The sequence below is a fragment of a genome, unplaced genomic scaffold (assembly GCF_019419815.1).
Source record: "Pyrus x bretschneideri cultivar Hongxiangsu unplaced genomic scaffold, Pyrus_bretschneideri_v1 Contig1, whole genome shotgun sequence".
Classification (NCBI taxonomy): domain Eukaryota; kingdom Viridiplantae; phylum Streptophyta; class Magnoliopsida; order Rosales; family Rosaceae; genus Pyrus; species Pyrus x bretschneideri.
In genome coordinates, this window is record NW_025999390.1 from 2,637,804 (window position 1) to 2,662,791 (window position 24,988).

At 37.0% G+C, this 24,988-nt stretch overlaps 3 protein-coding genes across 3 annotated transcripts; all 3 read left to right on the forward strand.

Annotated features, from left to right (window-relative positions):
- The first annotated feature begins 10,144 nt into the window (after nt 1-10,144).
- On the forward strand, nt 10,145-15,394 carry LOC103953070 (ubiquitin carboxyl-terminal hydrolase 18). The gene is made up of 11 exons (XM_009364792.3): nt 10,145-10,745; nt 11,360-11,564; nt 11,677-11,765; nt 11,971-12,056; nt 12,152-12,314; nt 12,440-12,563; nt 12,999-13,156; nt 13,288-13,372; nt 13,804-14,016; nt 14,156-14,217; nt 14,405-15,394. The coding sequence occupies exons 1-11, from the start codon at nt 10,486-10,488 to the stop codon at nt 15,051-15,053; spliced, it is 2,094 nt and encodes a 697-aa protein (XP_009363067.2). The 5' UTR covers nt 10,145-10,485; the 3' UTR covers nt 15,054-15,394.
- A 1,706-nt stretch (nt 15,395-17,100) lies between these two features.
- LOC103953059 (F-box only protein 13) lies at nt 17,101-19,849 on the forward strand. The gene is made up of 2 exons (XM_009364784.3): nt 17,101-17,463; nt 18,339-19,849. The coding sequence occupies exon 2, from the start codon at nt 18,394-18,396 to the stop codon at nt 19,609-19,611; it is 1,218 nt and encodes a 405-aa protein (XP_009363059.1). The 5' UTR covers nt 17,101-17,463; nt 18,339-18,393; the 3' UTR covers nt 19,612-19,849.
- Nucleotides 19,850-20,613: 764 nt separating this feature from the next.
- On the forward strand, nt 20,614-21,987 carry LOC103953053 (E3 ubiquitin-protein ligase AIP2). Its single transcript, XM_009364774.3, is given in 4 exon segments — nt 20,614-21,001; nt 21,146-21,327; nt 21,329-21,562; nt 21,678-21,987. Coding segments are annotated over 4 exon segments (939 nt in total). The 5' UTR covers nt 20,614-20,628; the 3' UTR covers nt 21,828-21,987.
- Nucleotides 21,988-24,988: the final 3,001 nt, after the last annotated feature.

The window sequence follows — 24,988 nt, forward strand, 5'->3', positions numbered from 1 at the left end:
AAATGTGGGAGTTGGAGGAGGGAGAGGGATTTTTGGGAGTTTGGAGGTTTTTATATGGGTGGACGCACGGCTGAGGGGGTTTGAGAGGGAGTTGACGCAATACAAATTTATGTGTTCGGAGAGATTTTTCAATGTAACAAGAATACGGAATGGTACATCATGTGTCATTATAAATGGTGAGATGTGTGTGTTAAAAAGTTAATAACTTAAAAAATAAATTTTCACCACTTATATAAAAACACGTGGTGTACCACTCGTATTCTGGTCACAATGAAAATTTTTTGCTGTGTCTATCACTGATCTGAATTTTAATTTTTTATGCATCAAATTTTAAAATATTCTGGAAAAAAAAAAGTATATGAAAAAAATTATGAAAAAAAATTGAAAAAAATGAAAATACAGTGAATAATACAAAGGAAAGCGGAGGGTAAAAAGGAGCGGAACTTCTTATTTATAAACCAAGCTTTTATGCTTGGATTAGTTAATTAATTGGTGGTCTTATTTGTGGTTTAAGACTTAATTTCGCTTTTGCTTTGCTTTCAAAAGACAAAACAAAGGTTAGAACATGGCCGCATATTATTATTTCACTCAAATTGTAATGCATGAATTATTTTTCATTTACATATGTCATTTATTCTTATTATAACATATATAAGCAGTACACTATGTACATAATTTTTTTTAATTTATTATAATTAAGGGGAGTGGGAGGATTCGCATGTAGTCGAATATCCTGTGTTGGATATTTACGTTTCTTTCCATGCGTCCTATGTTTAAAACTCCCACTATAGTTTAGAAGATGGGGAGTTTTGAACCCGAAAAACATGATGAAAACTCAATATCTTATCCACTAGGATATTGAACTACTGTCACTATATACATAAAACTTTCTTACAAAAACTAGTTACAATATGATGACGGTATTAGTGTTATTATATTTTAAATTGAATGTTAAGACGATTAGAGCGTTTTAGGGCTTTTTTTTTTTTTTTTTTGAGTAGATCATTAGAAACTTATTTAACAAAATACTAATGTAATTAATCTGCATTGACATTTTCTTAAGGGCGACCTTGGCACAATGGAAGGTAACTGAAATGTTGTTTGTAATCAAAAGGTCACGAGTTTGAGTCGTGAAAAAATCTCTTTGTAAAAAAAAAAATAAGACCAAATATAATAGACGTTCTCTCTTCAACTCACACAAAACGTAAAGTCTTATTACTTTAGGATCACCCTTTTTAATCTGCATTGACATTTTTTTAGGGTTTTCATACATTGGTTTTTTATGGCAAGTGACTTGGGGTCTGTTATCTCTGCAACAATTAGATAATATCTAATCGGGGGGAGGGGATTGGTGCTCATATGTACATAAACACAGACCAATGTGAATAAAATACACAATATTCAACAGCATCATGGGTGACCGCTCTAACCCCAACATGCAATCCACCATAAATTTTGGTGCCAATTAGAATTAGCCAGGTTTAACCAACAATTCAGCGCCACATGTCCTCCTCTGCAAGGTAACGTCGGTCAAAAGTTAACGGTGAAATTCACACACATGCATGTAACATATTGTTTGATTCCTAAACCTAGTTTCATCATTTCATATATAATTCCCTCCACAACAAGCAATACGTGATAGGTCCCATGCAATGAATTTGCGTTTGTTATAGAGAGATATTTAGTGTGTCGAAAACATTGTCTGATACATTAACTATAATAATACAATTGGTTAAAAATTTAAAAAAGAAATTTCATTATTATAATCAATTTGGTAATGTGCGCGAATGAACTGTTGATTTACATACAAACTAGAAGCGCATGTTGTTAATGATATGTAATGGAGAATGGCTACAACTGACCTTAATTAGTAAATATGCATTAAGTAGCATGCTAATATGCGTGAGTTAACAAGTTATGACTACAAACTCCATGAAAATTTTAGAACACATTTTGTTAACAACTAAAAATTAGTTACATACAAAATATGAGCTATTGACATTAGCAAAAATTCGTACTTGTTATGCCATGCATATTGAGGCAGTACGAAATTACGTTTGATCTTGGATCCATGCAGATAAACAAACAGTTTTTCTGTTCGTCTCAGACTCCATCAGCATTCAGCTGCCTGCCGGACGGGGGCTCCACACTTTCATGCTACTGCAGCCAGCAAATTGGCCACGCAGAGTGCGGGACCCGCATGCTTTCCCACTTAGTGCGCACTTTTTCGAGACAGCTAGCTAATCTAATCCATTATCTCTCAATTCTCAGTATAAAACCAGCTTTGCTAATTAAAAAATATTGCATTGCTGATGCAAATTGACATTTATTTACCTTTTTGAATTCTTTATATTTTCGTTAAATATTAATAATATCCCACTAAAGCAAGGACCACAATAGTTTTTTTGTCGAAAAAGACCACAATAATTAGATGTTGTAGTTAGAGATAAGAGAGTTGTTAGGGTTCGAATTCAACGGGGGGTCAACGATTGTGTAGTTGGATTTGTGAAGTCGCATGTACCATGCACCAAAGAATGAAAAAAAAAACGATGACAAGCATATTCTAATCTAAAAAAGAAAGATGGTAAGGGAAAGTGGCTTTTTTGAGTTTTAAATATATATATATATATATATATATATATATATATGGAATCTCAACAACGGAGTGAGGATTTTTAAATAATTCATAATATCAATAAAAAAAAAGTTTTATTAGGCTATTTCATCAAGCACCTTGCAGATACTTGTCAATTCCTACCAACATATGGTGAAAGTTTATGCCAACATATGTCGAACTACTATTATTTATAAAGGCTTGTCGATGGTGGTTGCAATATACTGTAAAGTAATATTGAAGATTGCCAAGACTTGTCAACTAAAGTATTTTATCGAGCACATAATGCATACAATAGAATCACACACAAGAAGAGAGAATAAGGATGACAAGAATGATAGAAGAAAATAGAAGAAGTAGGAGAAGAAGGTTGGAATTTAGTTGCCTTATGTCTATAGGGGTCAAATACAATACACAAACAAATATACATGAGGTTTTTGAAGTTGTTGGAGTCAAGAGCAACCAATGACCTCATAACGACTCCTGCCACTGTCTTAAGATGAGCAAACGAGTAATACTAAATCTATCTACGGTTTTTAAATTCAACTATATTCCTCAACTTTGTTACGTAGAGTGAGTTTAATATAAGTGTTGCATTTTTATGGTTTGACATCATACTAGAGAGTTAAGTAAAACTATGAAAAGGAAAAGATCGAGTACCATTCGCATCAATTGTTTTAAAATTTAACTATTTTCTCAACGTTCTTATATCAATTTATAAACAGGTGGTCGCATTTTTATTATCTGACATCACATCAAAGAGTTAAGTAAAACGTCAAAAAGACAAAGATCAAGAAACCATTAACCTTACAAGTACTATTTAACAACGGGAGGATGAAATCAATGATGAATTGTGATGTATGATCTCCCACTCCCGGATTTGAGAACTTAGGAAGAGGAAATCTAGAAAACACCAAGAACAAACACAATCCACAAAGTCCGGAGCTAGCTAAGCCTACTTAGTATTGTTAACAACCTTGGATGTATTTGTCATTAATTAATAGGATCACAGACAACTTCCGACAAAATGAACTATCAAGTTCCTGCGCTTAAATTTGATAAATTACCCAAATTAACACGATTAAACAAAATAATAATATTAATAATCATAATTATGATTAATTAATCAATAATTTTTTTGTTACATATGAAGAAGAAGATAAAAAGAAGGTGGACAACACCACTCCGGGTTTTCTTACTTAGCTCCCCACATCCAAACCCTACTAAATTGCTAATTAATCTACCTTTAGCCATGGAAATGTTAAAAAAGGTGAATCTATGGGCAAGGAAGAAGATAAAATGCATGTCGGTTTCATAGTTTCATTTGAAAGTGTTTTTGCAACCATTTGAACCAACATGCGTGTATATATATGTGTGTGTGTACATATTTCTTAATGTGTAACAAGTTAGAGAGCCGCATGTGCTCTTAGCTTAATTATGTTTAATTCATATAGTTTTATTTCTCTCAATCCACATAACATAATTGGGTTTATTTTTTAGAGTTTTTTACGCAGTCGTCTACACGTAAAAATGTTTAGAGATAACTCATCTCCTTAATACCCCATCATAGACTATCCAACTACCAAAAATTAAATGGAATGCGCGAAAAATAAAAATAGTATGTAGATAGCACCACCCTTCTTATAATGAAGCACTATCAATGAAAAATAGAAAGGAAGAGAGCCTTTAATTTTGGATCGTTTCCCTTTCCATATGAAACAAAAATAAAGCTATAACTAAAAGAAATTATTAAATATAAAAACTTTCAACCAAAAAAATATAATTGTTCTCTTTATACCCAAAAATAAAAAAAAAAAAAAAAAAAACTGCTGTTCTTCCACCCAAAATGAATTAATCTTTTAGGATTTTCTTACTTTTATATTGAGCCAGGTATTTGGTGTCCAAGATTAATCACAATTGCTCAAACAAAGCTCTTACCCAAACCCACAGGCCCACAGTCCAGTGACAAACTTCCTAAATATGGATGATGAACCCAGAAAAGTATAAGACGGCCCAATATGGAGTCGGGATTAAATAGCTTTCCGTTGTGAGTTGTGCTACAACGGATTCTAAAGTGCTACTCACGCGTACACAATTTATAAAACAATCTCTTACAAAATAACAATGTTGAACAAAAAAACAATTAAAGCAATTCATCTTTATGGAGGCCTCTCGCATGCGCATGGGAGTGAGCAGAGACTAGTAACAAAGAAAACATACCACAACCTTCTTGATTATAATATTTTTTATTGTTTACATACTCTATATACGGATCTGCTATCGTGTAAGTTTTAACTCGATCCATTACATTGTTCAATGTTGAAACTAATAATAATTAGTAGCAGGAAAAGTACGTAGTCGTAAACATAAAATGCATATATTGTTCAATGAATTGTGTTGTTTCATAAATCATCAACAGCAAGTTCCAAAAGTGATTAAATTTCTGAGTGAAAGCAAACGTGCATGATAAGATCATGGGAATTATAAGCTGACCTTTCGTTTTGTGCGAGTGCGACAGAAGCAAAATTGGATACCTTCTGAAGAAGAACAGAGTTTTAACTGATTTGCTCAAAAGCCTTCACTGGTATTGAACCACAGAGAGAGAGAGAGAGAGAGAGAGAGAGAACCGAGAACCATGCATGTGCACTTGAGGTGAAAAGAAAATTATTAACAGGGTGAGTGAATTTTGTAATTTCTTATTTAATTCTAGCATCATTTTCTCTGTGTCTGTTAGTCAGTTTTTTGAGGTTACAATCGGAGTTCCTCTTCTGCAAAACCTGAGGCTAACAGCAACCACACAAATCGTTATCAATTCACAACACAAAGCTTCGCGTTCTTTGGTTTAATAACTTATTAAAATGATAATGAAAGATATTTTTTACAATACTTCAGAATATGAAACAGTTTAAACAACCGTAGTATTTCATACTCCAAATCATCCTAGAACTTTTGAATAATGACATTATTCCACAATTATAATATATTGCATTTGAGATCGGGTGTACCATAATATTATGTCTATAACACATGACATATACACGAGACACATGTTGCATGTAAAGTTTTCTCGAATATTGGTCATGCAAAATTGATGAGGTATTAGGTTTTATTAATGAGTAATTTTATACTTATTACCTATTTATATCATTTCTTTATTAAAGGTAGGACTCGCTGACATATGTAGATTCTATCTTTGTTAAAGAGATTGATATAAGTAGCATTTTTGTTTACTGACATATTTTTAGTACAGTATTTCATGCGTGTCCAATTGTTGTTGGCTGGATTTTCATGTGTCTGATTATTGATTATGATCAATTATTTTATTTTTTGCTGCCAAATGAATTAAATTAATCATACTTTTCCACCTACTTTATAGTTTTCTTTCCGACTAACCTTATATCAATACTCTCTCTTATTCATATTATTTTTTCTGCGAACGGAGGCTTCCCAATCTCATAGCCAGGGTATACTACAATTTTTTTTGAGGGCTAATAGATGAGATCTTCTTTTCTTTTTTAGTTTCTACATACTGCCTACCAAGAAGGATTATCAGCAGTAAAATTCAAACTTAAGTTGTGGTCTGTCGAAAATAATGATATTTATTAACTTAACTAACCCTGTTGGCTTATTAATTTTTTTTAATTACTGCATAAAACTTCTTAATCATATCCAACAAAAGGAAACTGTCTGGACGGATGTTTGGCGCTGGCAGCATCTACCACTTGAACCCCCAACGCAATTATTCAATCAAAGGTTTCATCATTCCCTTTTGCTTTTCGCCATATTTGTAAAAAGCTGAAAAGTGAGACAATGAATCCATTTCTTTTGCTTGATGAACAGTGAATACATGCCTTCAAATGGCAAGTCCCCAAGACGCACCAATGTTCAAACCTAAATGTCCACCACGAGTAATCAAGTTAGAGTTCGTCTAGTTGATCGATCGAAATTCATGACCAATGAATCCTTCATCAATTGATACTTTACGGATTCAACAATCATAAATATCGATCTTTGTTTTAGGCATGTTTTTATTAGAATTTTTTATTAAATTTATCAAAATATTAATAGCATTAGCATCATGAACAACATGTTAGCAGTCGCTAAGTGTTAATGTGATCATGATTATTAAAAGGTCGAACACAACGCATAATTAAAATATTAAATGATCGAACAAGCTGTGTGATTAAAAAGACTAATAAAATAACATCTTACAATTTTTTTTTATTTTTAGAAATTTTTTTTTTGCTGACACCATAAATGTAATGTATGCTCTCACTGTACACCTATTCATTTGTCATGTGTACTTTCACTTAATTCTAGTTAACTTTCACATTAAATGTTATATTTTTAATTTTGAAAAAAATTAACCAAAGTTAAATGAAATGACATGTGAAAAATAATTAAATGTATAATAAACATATACTAAACTTTATGCTGGTGAAGAAAAATGCTCTCAACATTTACTCATGCTCTCTCTATCTCTCTCTCTCTCTCTCTTCAAGAAAGATGATTCAAGAAACGAAAGAGAGAAAATTTAAAGTTTCTTTAACTTTATTCTTCATTGGGTGGAATAAATAAATAAAGTTTTCATCTTTTTAATTTTTGGGTAAATTACACATAACTACCTTAATTATTGGATTATTAACAGTTTCATACCTTGTCTTTAAAAAATTTCAATATCATACCTTATATTCAAATTTGTTGCAATGTCATACATTCCGTTAATTGTCTGTCAATTCTTCTGTTAAATGTTGATGTGGCTTGAGACGGGACTCACTTTCTATTAAAAAATTAATAAAATAATAATTTACCCTTAAAAAAAATAAAAAATAAACCCAATCATCTTCCCTGACCCATTCCCCTTCCCTGCAACCCAAATCCAAAACCACTCCCACCTCTTCGACTCCCTCTCCCTCCGTTCATCTCCATCCCTCCCTACAAACCCATCACCCCCTATCCCCATAAAAAATTTTCCCCGCTCCCGTCTTCCCCCAACCCAAAACTAGAACCACCCCAAACCCAGATCCCACCCGTGCCAGCATCCCTCACCCTCCCCAACCACTCATCCTACTCCCCCATTATTCTCATCTCTCCCCAGAAACAAACAAATTTTGAAAAAAAAAAACCCAGAATATTTTGATTCTCGGCAAACCCAGCCAAATTCTTTAGCACACCCACCGCTCTTGATCAAAATCTCAGCATCGGCGATGTGCGGTCGAGGTGGGTCAAGAGATGAAGAGTTTGGGGGTTTGCTTTTTAGGGTTTATGGAAGTGAGAGATGAGAGGAGAGAGAGAGTGGGATCGGGTCAGGGAGGTGGTTGCGAAGGAGAAGACAAGGGGGATCGATGATAGGATTAAATGCACACCACAACGTAGCACACAAATGTCCTATTAATTTTCCTTATTAACAATAAGACTTGTTAATTGTAGCATATGAAAATAAGGGTCTTTCCCACAGAAGATGTTTTATCTAACTACTTAAAATGTTACAAAAACTAGGCTGCTGTCCCTACTGGCCAGCCACCGAAAAATAATTATTAGACCGACTTACACTTATCTAAAGTCTACGAAATTTTATATGCATATACTAGACACATAGAGCTATACTCACACAAATTTTTGGGATTTTTTGAGTTGATTTGATATTTAAATTAAATCGAACAAAAACAAGATAGAGACAGATTTTTAAGTAGTTCACAAATTAAGAAAAACGAGTTAGGGGAATTGCTATCCACCACCAAATAATCATGCAAACATGTTATGTTTCATTCAAATTCCTTTCATTTTTGGATGAAGATGCTCAAGTTGGCTCAATGTTAGAACTCAACCTATTACTCTTTCTTATGTAGTATGTTAAGAGAATGGCGTTTTCAATTTAACTTAGTCCCTAACATGCAATCTCGAATGGTGTGTTCATAGATTTAACAAGTAGAAATCATTAAGAACGAAAAGAGTTTGAGTCATCACAAGGCATCGTAAGTACTAGTGTTGTCTTACTAATCTTAGAAATTGGTTCACATCTTAATCACAATTAACAAGTACTACTCTAGAACATATGTAGGTCCTCATTCGACAAGGCCAGACACACACATATTCATAGCATTAGAATCCTAGATATGCTTACTAAGTATGCATCCATAGAAAACACATAAAAAATTCATCAATGAGACAAGTAGTGAACCAATTTTCATCCATTCGTAAAAGTAATTCAAACGAAATGTCATAACAAATTTACAATCATATTTAGGGCTTCAAAATAGCCCCAACCACTAAAAATTAGTTACACATAATTCTCAAATTAAACCAAAAGAAAGACATGAGTTTGAGAAGATAAAACCGAGAGAAGAGAATGCCAAGATTTCCTCCTTCCTTTCCTTCCTTCCTCAACGCAGCAACCTTGCCTTTTTTCCTTGCTTTCCTTCTTTTTTTTTCTATCTTTTTTCCACACTTTTTCTCTCTTTTTGTTGCTGCAACCTATAGGTCTTTTCTTCTTTTCTGCTGCCACAGTTTTTTCTCCATAACTCACCCCACTAACAGCCATTTAGTGATGATAATAAGTGGAAGGAAATGCTAAAACAATTGTAACACTTTGGGCAGCCTTTATGCCCATTACTCTCACTTAATTTTTCATTTCCTCTGATATTTGAATAGGTGTTAGCTGGCTTGTTCTTGGCTGCATCAGTTTTGGCTGTTAGTTTTATGGGATTTATTGCTTTCAATGCTTTCTTGTTAGTCACAAACTGCTCAGCCTCTTGGGAACCTTTCAATGTTAAAACGCCCATAACTTCTTTTAGAAAAATGATATTAATAATCCGCGAAATGCTCCAGAAAATAGACATCTGTAGCTTTCCAAGCACATAAGGCTCATTCTCTAAGTCATTTTGAGCTGTCCGCAACTTGCTTCCAAAGTCAGCTGACCTGCACAGGCAGTTTTGACGAATTTATTACTTAAAATTCCACTTGTGTTATTTTTCTTTTATTTACTTGACAAATCCTACAAAACACAAAACCAAAGTAAATAACTCAAAAATATAAGGAACTAACTAAGAAAAGACAAGTGAATTTGATATAAAATATATATAAATATAAGCTTATCAATCGGGTCGGGTTCAAGCCCATGAGAGGTAGAGATTTGGTGGAACGGAGGGAGGGGGAGTCGAAGAGGTGGCAGAGGAGAGGTGGGAGTGGTTTTGGATTTGGGTTGCAGGGAAGGGAAGGGGTCGGGGAAGATGATTGGTTTTTTTTTTTTTTTATATATTTTTTTAGGGTAAATTATCATTTTATTAATTTTTAATAGAAAATGTGTCCCGTCCTAAACCACGTCAGCACTTATCAGAGAAATTGACAGACAACTGACGGAAGGTATGACATTGCAACAAATTCGAAGATAAGGTATGACATTGAAACTTTTTAAAGACGAAGTATAAAACTGTTAATAACCCAATAATTGAGATAGTTATATGTAATTTACCATTAAAATTTTGAAAATTTTATAATTTTCTCCAAATTGTTAACGTAACCCCGAAGTTAGAGGAACAGGAAACACAGAAAGGGAAAGAAAAGCAGCTCTCTCTCTCTCTCCCTCCCTCTCCCTATCCCTCTCCCTCCATAAAATAAGCAGCTGCCTTTGTCTCCTCTAACACTCTCAAATTATCAATGATTTTAAAACCCTAATTTCTACCCCTTTCTCTCTCTCCGCTGCTAAAATAAAAAAAAACCTAATTTCCGTTTGGGCGAAGTGAGAACGAAATTGCGAGAAAATCCCCAAATCAAGCTGTGAATTCACTGAATTGCATCGATTACTGGATAAATTATCGATGAGAAGAATTGAGGTTGCGGAGGAATCTGAGATCAAAGCTGGGGAGGCGTAGATGCATGTCGCGGGAGTGAGCTTGGATCTGAATTGGTTCCTGCACTTCATATTTTCGGTGTTTATAATCGCCTTCTGTTTGCTGCACCTGGTGAAGAACACGGCCTCGAAGTACTTTGAGGTCGACGCCAGCTTCGAGGGAGGAGGTGACGGTGGTGATCGGACCCCAATTCTGGGAGCGCTCATGGAGGATCCGGTTTGTGTCGTCTGTGGGAATTCCGGTTCCAGGAGGTGCTCTCGCTGCAAGGCCGTTAGATACTGGTATTGTTCTTCAATTAATTTGTTAATTTTTGTAGTGAATTTATGTGCTGCTTTAATCATTTTATGTAAAAGTTGCGTCTTGGCACTCAATTATGGTGATTTTAGTTTCGTAAGTATTGGTAATTTAATAAATTGGGGGCGAAGTTTTAGTCTTTGGTGAAATTTATACGTTGTCGAATATAATACAGTTAGTTATTTCTGTTAATCATGTTGTCTCGCAACAGTTATTTCTAAACTGCTTTTTAGTTAGGCTTTCATCCCAACTAGGCTATTTGATTCGTGTGGTTCAGTGTTATGCTGGCAGTCAATATGTTGCAAGCATCCTATGTTTAGGCTTGGGATTGATCCCTAACGTGGATAACTTTTTTTTCGGTGTTGATACTTGCAATGATATATGGGGTTGTTTACAGGAGATATATGAAGTAGCAATTGAGATGTTGGAACTTTTTTGAATGGGTGATTTGGTGGTATCAATCTAATGTTGTAAAAGTAGTCATTTGGTGTTTTGAATTCAATACTTGTAAGATGGTGAATGTTTTCCAGACAGTGGTAGAGATTCCTATAAGCCTATATTCTTCTGTAAAAAAATTGTTATAACCTTTGTGATTTTTCAGCTCATCGAAATGCCAAGAAAAACATTGGAAGTTGGGGCATAAGACAGAATGCAAGGACTTTCAACCATCTGGCAGAGTGAATTCAGCTCAGAACACATTGAGTAATAGGAGATTTAAAACTTCTGGTGTTGGGGGCAAAACATTCCCTGGACTTGCACTTGTTCCTGCTCATGGAATCTCTAAGCGTATCAAGAAGCCGAAAGAGGTGAATAGTTTTTTTATTTTTTATTTTTTTTTCATAAGAAATGCTGCTTACAGTTTTTTTTCGTAATTCTTATCTGATACAGAAGTATTAACAAATGCTTAATACTTTTCAGATTCTTTTTTCCTATGATGAATTTGTTGAACTTTTCAATTGGGACAAGCCAGGGTTTCCTCCTTGCGGACTCTTAAATTGTGGAAACAGGTTTTTCTTTACCCTTTTTTACAGGTTCATTTTAATACCACTAATTGGGTGCTTCCATTTGATCAAGCGGCAAACTTTACCACAGATGTCTTCATTCTTTATACACGCCTTTAGCCCGCAAGCACTCACACTTTCACTGACGCTCCTATCATACTTGTACTACCTATGATTTTGTATATGCTTCTAATTTCCCTTTTATTTGCAGTTGCTTTGCCAATGTGGTTCTACAGTGTCTTTCATCCACTCGACCGCTTGTTGCCTACTTGTTAGAGAAGGGCCATCGGAGGGAATGTACACTCTTAAAACCATTCAGTGCTACTTTTTTAGGATAAAGGTGCTTAAGCGAGTCTTGACTTATCAAACAATTATTCTCCTTTGTTTTTCAGGCATACGTGAAGACTGGTGCTTCCTTTGTGAATTCCAAATCCATCTTCAAAGAGCAAGCCAAAGTTTGCAGTCCTTTTCACCAACCAACATTATCTCTAGATTACAAAATATTGGTGGTAATCTTGGCTATGGGAGGCAGGAGGATGCTCATGAACTCATGAGGTTTCTTTACTTGCACTTGATCTAGTTTCTGTATTTATCAAATGGGTGTTCTATTGAATACATTGTTAACAATCTTTTTGAATTCTTGTGGTATATGATGGTTGTTGAATTTTATTGTTTTGTAGGTTTGCCATTGATACAATGCAGTCTGTCTGTCTTGGTGAGTTTGGTGGAGAGAAAGCTGTGCATCCAAGCTCTCAAGAGACAACGTTAATTCAACATATATTTGGTGGCCAGCTACAATCTCAGGTTATGCATCTTATGGTGAAGTGTAAATTCAGTTCTGACATCATTATTTCTTAATTTTTTGAGGCCAGCTTGACCGATGCTTACAATCATGTTGAATTATATATGTTAAAGGGAATGCCATAACAGTTTTATATTCTATATCTAGATAAGTTGTACTGCTTCACCTTTTTGGTTCTGGTGTCATTACTTGGTCAACATGCCTAACCTTCGAACTTTGGCTATGGCATATGCCTGTTTTTGAATTTTACATCCCTTTTGTGGCTTTCAATAGCAAGTCTATTGAGTTTTGTTTAAGTTATTCTTTCTTTCATTGAACAACTGAGCCAGTTAGCTGGTATAAATATTTTTTTTTGGTAAAAGATGTTTAATACCATTCTTATTTTTCCCCTGTCAGTTCCCTTCTAATGTATTTTCTCGTTTTGGAATATTTTTCAGGTGATTTGTACAAAATGCGAAAATATATCAAATCAATACGAAAATATGATGGATTTAACTGTTGAGATTCATGGGGATGCTTCATCATTAGAGGAGTGTCTAGATCAATTCACCATCAAGGAGTGGCTTGATGGCGATAATATGTATAAATGCGATGGGTATGATCTCTTCTTTTTCTTTTTCTATTCTATTTATTATATTCGTTGTCTTTTTCAGTTCTGGATTGTGTAGTTTCTTCTCTGTTGTATGGTCTCCTATGAGGTTTGAGATATATTGTTTCTGTTAACAGGTGCAATGACTATGTCAAGGCTTGGAAACGTCTTACTGTTAAACGCGCTCCAAATATACTCACAATTGCCTTGAAGAGATTTCAGGTTTCAGCTACTCTTTTTATATGTTGCTTTGTTAACTGGTGCTCATGTCACAGTTAAAGTGGATCAATCTATAAATTAGAAACGTTATCAAGAGTTCTTATGTCACAATAAGGAAAACCTTTTCTTCCAACTCGTTAGATGCTAGGTGTTTTCAGTTGGAATTACATTGTGTACATATCTAGAAATTCTTTGTGTTATTTACAGATTCGTATTGATGCTGGATTACTGTATCTTTAGTGACTAATAACACATCATCTTTAAGTTGGTTCACTAAGTGTTTCCGGGACCTTGTCAGATGCTTTCTTCTTGAAAACGTATGTACACACACACATATATTTGATATTATATTTCAAGTAATTGATAATGAAGTTGTACTTATCTATCGTTACTCTGACGATTCCTGAAATTTTTATGTTGGCAAAACTTTTCAGAGTGGACGGTTTGGGAAAATTAACAAGAGAGTAACATTTCCTGAAACATTAGATCTTAACCCCTACATGAGTGAAGCGGGAGACAGTACAAATATCTATAAGCTTTATGCCGTTGTGGTCCATATCGATATGCTAAATGCTTCATATTTTGGACACTATATCTGTTATACCAAGGATTTCAGCGGAAACTGGTACAAAATCGACGACAGTAAGGTGAGAATCTCTCTCTCCCTCTCATAGTTATGGCCTTCCCTAGTGCAGACCTTTAAAATGGTTCTGCTAATTCTATTTCATATGCACATTGTAACCAAGCAACTAATTTCTTCTCCAACTTATTTTGCGATTTTCACAGGTTATGACTGTAAATTTGGAAGAGGTACTTTCCCAGGGAGCATATATGCTATTATATAGCAGGTGCGTATATGTGTGTGTACTTTTACGTGTCATTCTCAAGTTCTAAATTAAATTGTATATAGTGGCTTAGACGAATGCGATGTGTGACTGTGGACCCTAGTTCAAACTGGTTTGCACATTTTATTTTGGGTGAGAAGCATTATGTGAGATACTCTTAAAATAATTTTTGTTTCCTGTTTCTGCACAGGGTGCAGCCACGAGCATCATGCCTAAGGACCGAACCTCCAAAGAAAAAGGAGGAAATGATGAATGGTGAAGTAGAGCCTTGCCAAAAGAAACAACTTGAATGTTCCGTCGCCAAGTCTGCAGATCCTACACACAATTCTGCGTCTGTGCCATCTGACACAAGTTTGCCGCCACAGATTCCAAGCTGTACAACAGACTCAGCTGCTGTAATCCACGGTGAGGTTGCAATTGAACATTCTGATAATGCGGATCTCAAGCTTAAATTACTTCCAACTGTTTCAAAAGAGGTTTGCATACTTGAAAATGGTACTGTTAATTCCCCATCTCGTCCATCTGTTTCAAGGGAGATTTCTATCTGCGAGAAGGACCCTGCTGGTGAATTGGATTTGGATACTATAAGAGGTGATTCAACTCCAGCTTCAGCTGGTATGGATATATCTAATGGTGAGTCATGTTGGGCTGTTCCGGACAATGTATCAGTGCGCTGCGAGAAGGATCTGTCTTCTTCAGGTCGTGAAGCTGAAAATGGCGATTCCCAAGATATGGATATCGATCATTGTGAGTCAAGTTCATCCCCTGCAGAGGACATTGAAATTTACCGAGCAATGGGCCGACGACTCATGCAAATGGAACTGATTATCCGGTTGTGAATTCTGGTATTCTGAATGGGAAAGGAATCCACATAATAGAAGTAGATGACGGCTAAATAATGGAAGGTGGATTTCTTAGCGATTATTATTTTGTTCATAATTCTTTAGATCCCCTCGTCGTCGCCAAAAGGAAAAAGATCGAGGCTGGGAATTTTGGTCCGGGGTTTCATTATTTGCAGAGACCTCCGATTTAACATTTTAGTTGGGAGAGTCATTAGTAATTTAAGGTGACAGAATGTAGTCGGATGCATAAATTCATAAAAAGAGCTGAAAGACTAGTTCTTTTCTTTGTATCCTTATTTTTCAGTTAATATTATTCAAGAGCCACGAATCGTGCAAAATGCTGTCTTACAATTTCGAATTTTAGCTCATCTAAGATTTACTAATGTTCATATGCATTTTTGTTAAAAAAGATTTTATTTGAAAATACGTGTTTTGTGTCTTGAAGCACGTGGCAAGTGATAAGTGTTATTAAGTTCTGTTGACAAATATACATACAAGCGTTTTTCGTTGTTTAAAACGGACATAGATCCAGCTGAATCTCACTCCACCAAATCCTAAGCATCCGGATTTTTGAAATTTAAGATTTGATGAAAAGATCTAGCTAGAATCTCTGTCCGTTTAAAACAATCTCGCAAACATGCGATAAGTTCGTATCTTTAGAATATTAAATAAGTTCATTCAGATTTTATAATCCCTTCTAGCAGACGGGGAAAAAGATGCCGACTTGAATTACCAAAACAGTGAAAGAACAAAGCCAACTTGGAGACCCGAGCTGGGTGAAGTGACTGCATCGAGATCTCTGCATGGCAGCCGGCCTCGAAGGCCTTGGACTTCGGAGGAATTTTGGAGAGAGAGAGAGAGAGAGAGGGATAAAAAAGTGAAAAATAGAACGTAATCAGCGGCTTTCTCTCTCTCTCTCTCTCTCTCGCTCGCTTTGTCTTTTATTCCTTGATTTCTAGTTTGGAAAAATGCTTGCTTCTGGGACTCGAAGAATGTGGTCTGGCCATTGACTTTGAAGGCTCACGAGCAGCAAGATTCCTCAACGAGGCAAATGCAGAAGCCAAAAGCACCACTCAAGTTTCTGCTTTTGCTTTTGCAAACTGCAAAAGTCAGCTTCCAGCAGCAGCAGCAGAAAAATGACAAAGCCAAACTCTTTAAGCAGTTTGAGCCTTTGCCAATGTCGTAATATTATTCTTGGCATATATTGTATTTCCCAACCGTGTCGTTTTGCCTTTCTTTGCAACCATGCTTGGATGCTCTTTTTCTTTCTTTTGTGTTTAAAATATTAAAAAAACAGACGACCAATTTAAAGTGTATTCAGTATTGCTTTGCATATATCAAGGACGTAGAAAGATAAATAATTTTGGTGTTAAAAAAGCATGTTATGGAAAAATCCAGAACATAAATTTAGCCTATTCTCAAGTCAACATCTGAATTTCACTCCATACTACAACATAAATACTTCAGTCAACCCCCTATGTAATATTTTTGACTGTTAATTCCAATGCTTGATTGACATGGGGACACCATCAAAATAATATTTTTGACTGTTAATAAAGAAATCATACATTGATATGTTTCTTGTCACCATAAAGAGTTACTTATATTTTAAGTCAATCACGCATTGTTATACATTATATATACCTAAAATGTCATTGTGCTTATATCTCAAGTTATCAGACTAATTAAAAACTGCTACGTGTACCTCGTGATTTACTTGGAATATCTTCATATAATCCTTAGGCATAGGTATGCTTGTTTTGGGAAAATGATCCTTGCCAGATCCTTTTCGTGGGGGATTCTGTGATCATGTTCGTTTATCGTACATTATGCGGTCAGTTTTTGTTAGGTATTATTTATATATAATTTTAAATTTCAAATAATTTCTGACCGTACAATGTACGATGAACGAATATGATCACAAAATCTACCGAATTCCCAGGAAAAGGACCCTCGGATGCTTTTCCCTTGTTTTGTGGTCAATACTAAATCTACTCTCAAGTGCAGCTATTTTTGTTTGGGGCTCGGGAATCCAAAGCCAAGAGCTGTGAGAGCCCGAGTCGACTACTCTCTCTACTTTCTCACTGTGTATTTACTCTATCCCTTAATACATGTTGGGTTGAAGGGAAAGAAAAACTAACCACCAACCAACCCCTCGTGTGTTTGTGGTCGTCAACCCCTACAAAAGGAGCTTCCCACGAACCTTCCCACCTTCCTTCCTCCATAGCTCTTTTTCTCCTTCCTTTCTTTCCTTTTCTCTTTTCTCCCAAACACTGCCCAATTTAAAGACGAGGACGAAGACCCACCAACCTCACTCCATCGCTCTCACTGTCTTCCGTTCGGAACTCACGGCAGCACCACCTTTGAAGCAGCAGCACCGCCGCTGAAGCAGCCGCAGCAGGGGAAGGTGCATTTTCTTTCTCTGTTCATCTTCTCTTTTGTCTTCTTCTTGTTCATTTTTCTGCCTCAATTTTATTGGATTTTTGCTGTTAATCTGTCTAAATGTGACATTTTGATTGATGGGTACAACGTTGTTTCTACTAACTCCAAGTCCAACCATTCTTCTACTGTGATTTGGGCAAATATTATGACTTTGTGGCGAGATCTGTTGCTTCTGGACATACCAACGGTCCAATTTCATCCTTTGGTTCTGAAAATTTTGACTTTACGTTTCCAAATTCTGGTTTTTTTAAGTCCCAAAGTATGCATTTTCTTATGGGTGGTTTCAAATTTCAATCCTTTTTTAGCTTCAACAATCTCAGTTCATACCTTTTTCTCAATGCTTATTTGTCAGTGCTTTCGACTGTACTGTGATTTCTATCCTCGCACTTTTGCTTATAATGTCGAAAGAAAGTCAGAATCTTTACTCGATGGATTGGATTGTTTTTCAACTTCTTCGTTGCCATACGAATTGTTTGATCAACAACATAACCAGCAGATAGGAAATAGAAACGGAGGGATAGGGGCTGGGATGGCTAAAAGTGGTTTCTAAAAACCAAAAGTGCTTTTGGTCCGTAGAAACACCTTCTTCAGAACTTTTGATAAAAATTCCGACATGTTTATAAACCTTCTAGCAGAAGTACTTGTTAGACTGCTTCCTTCAAAATTAGTCCCAAACGAGTCCTAAAACAGTTAAGAACAACATTTTCGTAGATGTTTGAAGTACAGGCGTCTTTTGATGAGTATTTGATCGCTAGATTCCCATCACATTCCTCATGTATTTGTTCCGAGCTTTGATATAAATTCACAAGTAACGCTTCCTTCCCTTTTTTGTTACTACAGTTGTCTTATTACTATTTTCTAGTTGGTGGAGCACAACAATTCCCCAGCTTTTAAGATGAATCGGAAGAGAAAATCCCAAGAACAAGATGATGGCTTTTCAAACACATTTTATATGGATGAGGTTAACGAAGACCTTCTTGAAAGGGTGCTTTCGAGGCTACCAACATCTGCATTCTTCCGCCTTACTTCGGTATGCAAAAGATGGAAATCAGTTGCATCTTCTCCCAGTTTCAAGCTTGCCTGCTCTCAGATTCCTTCTCGGGATCCTTGGTTTTTCATGGTCGATCCCCTTCTTAACCGGTCTATTTTCTTTGACTCCGCTGAAAGAAGCTGGAAGAAACTCAATCATCCGCCTCTCCTCCAGACAAAATCCAACTGCAATTCCATGCCTGTTTCAGCTTCTGGTGGCTTGATCTGTTTCCGCAATTCACAGGGCAACTTCATTGTATCCAACCCTGTGACAGGGGTTTGCAACGAACACCCTCCGCTGGATCCATCCTTACAAAATCTCACATTCCATGCCATTGTGATGAGCTCAAGTCCCAAGTATGATCAATCATCTTACAAGCTTCTTGTTGTCTTTGGCGAGCTTCCAAATTTGTCCTTCCGAGTGTATAACTCATGCACTGCCTGTTGGGAAGAAGAGACTGCATTGCGTAAAAACTTCGAGGATGATGATTCTACAGAATCCGACTCAACCGATGACAGTGCTGTTTACTTCCTTAGCAGGGCTGGAAATGTAGTGGCAACCAACATGCAAAGAAGCCCATCCAAGCAATACTCATCCGTAATCACTTCCAAAAAGGGCGAGGAGACAGTCTATTTCCTCAGTTCATCAGGCTCAGTTGTGGCCTGCAACCTGACCACCAAGTGCTTCTCCGAGTACCCCAGGCTACTCCCCGTCTTCTTCGAGTACTCCATCGACTTGGTAGAATGCGGAGGCAGAATGCTGGTGGTTCTTCTCTCAGAATTCTTTGAAAGCACGAACCTCAGGGTGTGGTGCTACGATGAGGAAGCTCGATCGTGGCAACAAATCGCAGCAATGCCTCCGGCGATGTCACACGAGTGGTACGGCAAGAGCGTGGACATAAACTGTGTTGGTGCCGGTAACCAGATACTGATCTGCTTAAGCTCTGCCGAGATTTCAAGCTGTGTTCTGTGTGATTTGGCTGCCAATGATTGGATTGAATTGCCCAAATGTTTTGTGGATGGTGAATCCATCAAGTTCCTGTCTGCCTTCTCATTTGAGCCAAGGATCGAGGCTTCTGTGTGATATGCAAATTGTGTTATTGGATTTATTTATTTTTGCTTCTTATTGTTTTAGCATTTGTCTTGCATTGTATTTTCTGTATTTGCATTGTTTAAAGCCAAATGGAAAATTGGCTTTGATTTTGTTTTACAATGGAAATTAATTTAGATTGCTGAGGTAGAACAATGTATATTGGCTCTGTAACTCTTCATGTTCCGGTGGATTTTCTCTCTTTGTTAAATAAGGGAAATGATTATGCTCACCCTTTTCTACTTTCGCACGTCGTTTCTTAATTTTTCTTTGATTTTATTCAATTTAGATGACGGATATCAACATGGTGGGTGGGGCAAGTATGCGGACTTCTTTAAATAATGTGTGTTTTTCTTGTGTGATAAGGGTTATATTTGGCTACTAGGACTGGATTTGATTAAGCAAGTAGGAATGTATTAGCTCATAAGAATGGATTAAGAAGGAAAAGTCTACCTCACTAACGTCGATGTCCTAGGTTCCGATCTTGGGTCCACGATCATTGGTATGCTTCGAGCAAATTATAATAATGAGATTAAGTATCCTAATTTTTTTTATTTATAGATTAAACAAAAGCAACCAAATCTGTCTAATGTAAATAGGTGTCATACTCTTAACCACCTAAACTACATACGTCTTGCTGCCTAACCCAACCTTTTGGTAATCTTTTGCTTCATATTAATTTTTGAGTGTCAAACATGAGATTAGATGAACCCAACCCAACTCCTTATCCAACCCACCAGGCAACTCAGGCAAGCAACCACGTGTAAAACAAACGACGTTAATACTGGTGTCGTTCGTGAATTAAGGAGAAGGCGTGGGAACTCGGTGACGTGGATAGACAGTGGCAAAACAGGTAACATATGAGACGGCGCGCAGAGGATCCGTTCCCACCTTCGTCTCCCAACGGTGACCTCCTCGCCAAGCCAAACTCCAGAAATATAACTAATCCGAAACCCAAAAACGCAGAAAGAAAAAAAACCGATACAAATCGATTCAACCCGAATCCGAAAAATGGAGTTCAAGTTCAAAGACGAAAAGAATTTGGAGCAGCGATTGGAGGAGCTGCACAAGGACGTTTCGAGGAAGCAGAAATTCGAAGACGCCGTCGCCGCCCTGAATTCGCTGCTCCGCGACCACTACTCCTCCGCCTCTCCGTCCCTCCGGAAACTGTTCTACGGCGTCGTTTGCAGAGTCGCCACCGTGTTGAAGACCCGGTACACCTCGCTGGGTTTCTGGGCCGCCGGACTCGCCCTCTTTCAGCTCGCCCATTCCCTCGTCTCCGACCCCTCCGAGAAGGCCCACTTGCTCGCTTGCATCGATGAGGCACGACAGGTCGTTCATCAGGAAAACGACCCCCCGCAGCCGTCGTCTTCTCCAAATCAAGGTATGAAAGATCTTCCCTTTTCGGAAAATTACAGAAACCCAAAATTTATGTAATTATTTGGGAAATTTGTTTGAATTTTGGTGGAAATTCACAAAAACCCAAATTTTATTTTCTCCTATTGGAATTGAATTATTGGTTTTTTAGGATATTTGTTTGAGGGGCATTTGACGGTGGATCGGGAGCCGCCGCAACCGCAGTGGCTGGTGCAGTCGAATCTATTGACGGCGGCCATGGCGGCGGGGTCGTCTTCTGAGTCGGGTCCCGGAAACGAAGAGAACTCGGAAAGCGCGGTGAATCTGCTTCAGTCACTCATCGACAACCTCGACAAGCGTTTTGCCGCCGGGGGTTTTGGATGACGTGAGGGCGGCTCCAAGGGTCCCGCCTGCGAGCAAACAGGTGGTGGCCAGTCTTCCGGTAGTCACGATCACGGAGGAAGTGTTGAAGAAGCTCGGAGAGGACGCGGACTGCTGCATTTGTAAGGAGAACTTGGTTGTCAATGACAAGATGCAGGAGTTGCCCTGCAAGCACACTTTCCACCCTCCTTGCCTAAAGCCATGGCTGGTAACTCGAATTTCTGAACATTTGCTATATTGTTAATGTGTCTCATTGGTTGCGTTCAATTCGATTTTAGAGTGACTCACCGACTGGGGTTATTGGGTGGTATTGATTGTGGCAGGATGAGCACAATTCTTGTCCGATATGCCGGCATGAGCTGCAGACGGATGATCATGCGTACGAGAGTTGGAAGGAGAGGGAGAAGGAGGCCGAAGAAGACAGAAAAGGGGCTGCGAATGCGATTCGTGGTGGTGAATATATGTATGTTTAATGTTTACATCTTCAACAATTTGTCAAATTTGCAGCTTCATTCATAAATTCTTATTCGGTTCGTTACATTAAGCATGTCTATGAGTGTGGTTTCTTTTACTGTAATGGCATTTTCATTTGGGAAACAGACTTTCAAGATTATGACGAAGCACATTGCAATACCGATTCTGATCGTGTTTATGTTTATCTCCTAGAAAATAAATGTATTATAATCACATGGTATTTGAGTTCTTAACTTTGGCGGAATCAGATTAAGTGGTATGAACCTGTTTTAAGTGCTTCTAGAATAGCGAAAAGCGTGCAGACAACGAATACTGTTTTAAGTGCGTCGGTTGGGACTATTTTGTGGAGTTTTTTGCTTGAAAATGAAGACTTGGATGCTATATTTCCCTTGAAATACTTGGTCTTGTGAGTTTTGAGTGTCCATTTCGAAAATTTTCACGGTCTCGTATGCAAAGAGACCTTTAGACAAGGCCATGGTTCATAGAGAGCTTAGATCCGCTTAGTCTCTCGTATGTTGTGCGAAAATTGAGCAACTAAGATTAGCGAATCCATGCACTGTGGAGATTTACTATTGAATTTGGCATGTACAGATGAATAATTATCAAAAGCGTGTCATAAATCAAGAAGATGTGCGTGAAAAGTTATATTACTAATTTGATATATATAAAAGAAGAGAATTACCTTTCCAAAGAAGATTAATCTATACGCCTAGCTCGCGAGTCACCACTTGATCCACATTGCTCATGTCCTTTGAAGATCGTCTGAATTCTGAAGAAGAAAAGACGCAAATTATACAAATATGATGATAGCATTTGTAATTGATACATCTATAAATGTGTAATAAGATAGAGCTCAATTACCAGGATGAGATGTTGACGTTTGGGATGTTCGCAGCGCACTGAAAGCGTCGAACATTTGTAGATGGTAAGCTCTTGCAGTGGTGTTTTGCAGAGGAAGGCAGCCGATCCAGTAGCATGGAAATGATTCCGTCAGCCATTTTTTCAGCCTCAGAAATTGATTGACAGTGGAAAAGGAAATGATGAACAAGAAATGCAGATGGTTTGTGGAATTGTCTCTCTTCTGATCCAGCTTATACGATGATTCCAATTTCCAAGTCAATCAATTTATTTATTTATTATTTTTGGTCAGCCAAGTCGGGTAAACTGAATGGAAGCTGCGCTGTCGTATTCTGCTGGTAATACTCGCAATATTCTAATACGATTTATCTGACGTCAGGTAAGATAATGAAGTGTTCGCTTCTGTCAAGGTACATCTGCTTAAGTAATAGACTAGGATTAATATTTTATAGGCAAAGTGGCAAACCGTTTATATAGAAAAAATGCAACGGAGCATTGAATATGCTAGAAAACAAAAAGTGAGGTTTGTACATTAAAATCTAATTCCTGCAAAAAAGATATAGGCATTGTAGCCATACCCTTGCATAAAACAGAAAATTTTCATTCTGTCTAGAACACGAGTGATACACTAAGTGTTATTATATAAGTGGAGGGAAGTTTATTTTTAAGTTGTTAATAACACAAGTATCACACCGTTTGCATAGTAACATATGATGTACCAAACCGTGTCTCAAGCACACTAAAAAATCACTTATATAAGACCAAGGTTAGCATTCGCAGTCTTCAAACAGTAGCTCTGGCACAGTCATGCAACTTTTCTCAAGTTCAGATGCTATATATGGCGTAACAATAGTAATACAGCTTCAAAAGAAGAAATAATATCGTTTTTTCTGTAACGAATTTACGCAAGCATCATAAAATTATTGATAAAATGCAGGCTGGAGCTATACTACCAGACAATCAGAAAACTCTAAGTTCGGTGACTAAATTTGTCGATCAGTTGCCGTCCCTTCTAAATGAGGTATCTTGTTGGCTTGGCAGAAATCGTTCCCTTCTGAAAACCGTGATTTTTGTAAGAGCTCATACAATGTCAAACACACGCTACTGGTACGCATGATGTCCCACTATTCTGAATCATCATGCAATAAATGAAACAATAGCATTTGTTGGCTTAACTATTGTTTGCATTTTTAGGTGAAGTTCAATTTAGACGCAATTGATGAGACAGATAGTATTGAAGAGACGTTAAAGCCTCGTGTGGAATGTATTGGCGGAACTAGACCTTTTCTTTCCTCAAATCTACGTCATGTTTATGGTGAATCAATTGTGATCATTGAGCTGCTTACCACACCCCAAAAACAAGCAAAGAGCCCGGGAAAACAGATCAAGAAATCCATATCCTAATGTGAACCCCTTATCTTGTAGGGAGTTCATGTCCATATCGCTGCAAGCTATTAAGCAACAGTCGTTTCAGGCTTCCGGCATTACATAATCTGCATTATCATAAGAAGTTAAGAAATATGCATCTCCTCTCTTTTTTAATTTCGGCCTGATCAGGAACCCAAGTGGCAAGCACGTTACTCGTATACTCCAGCAGATGCTATTGCTGAGAGTCTTAAGACGCTTTCGCTAAATGAGTGCTTTGAAGATTGAGCTGCCATGGCTTCTGTGAATTCATGTTGTTAGCTCCAAGAGGGCACACATTTTTTATCAGCCCAATAGCTTATAGGTTGTGATGTAAAGTTTATGCTACCTTTGGAATACATAATTGGGCCACCAACCACAAGTATCTCATGTTTTATTGGCGTCGGCTTGTTAGGAGAAACCCAAACTTTTGCAAGAGTTCTGTATGGGTTAGTAAGGAAAGACTCAAAACAATCAAATTTCAAATGACTTGTAACATATTTCTCGTATATCACATTTGTACCACTCTTTTAATACAAAAACAGTATAAATTTTGCATATAAAATGTGTGATCTCGAATTTTTGTATTTTTAACAGATTTTGGGAAAACCTATAAACCATCACCAAACCTATTTTTGTGAAATATTTTACCCCAATATAGGCTTTGTAAAATTCGTGGACACTCTAGAAATGTTCAAGCCAACGATCTCCGCTAATATTTTTAATCTAATTTTCATTTTTAGGCTTAAAAGTTCAACAAGAAATACGTTGGTGACCAAATAAGTTGTATTCGCTTACAAATGGCAAAAAATACTCATGTGGTAATAGACTGCTTTCAAATGGTTTGTGACTTTCTTCTGGTATATTCAGCAAGAATCATGATATAGAGAAGCTGCTT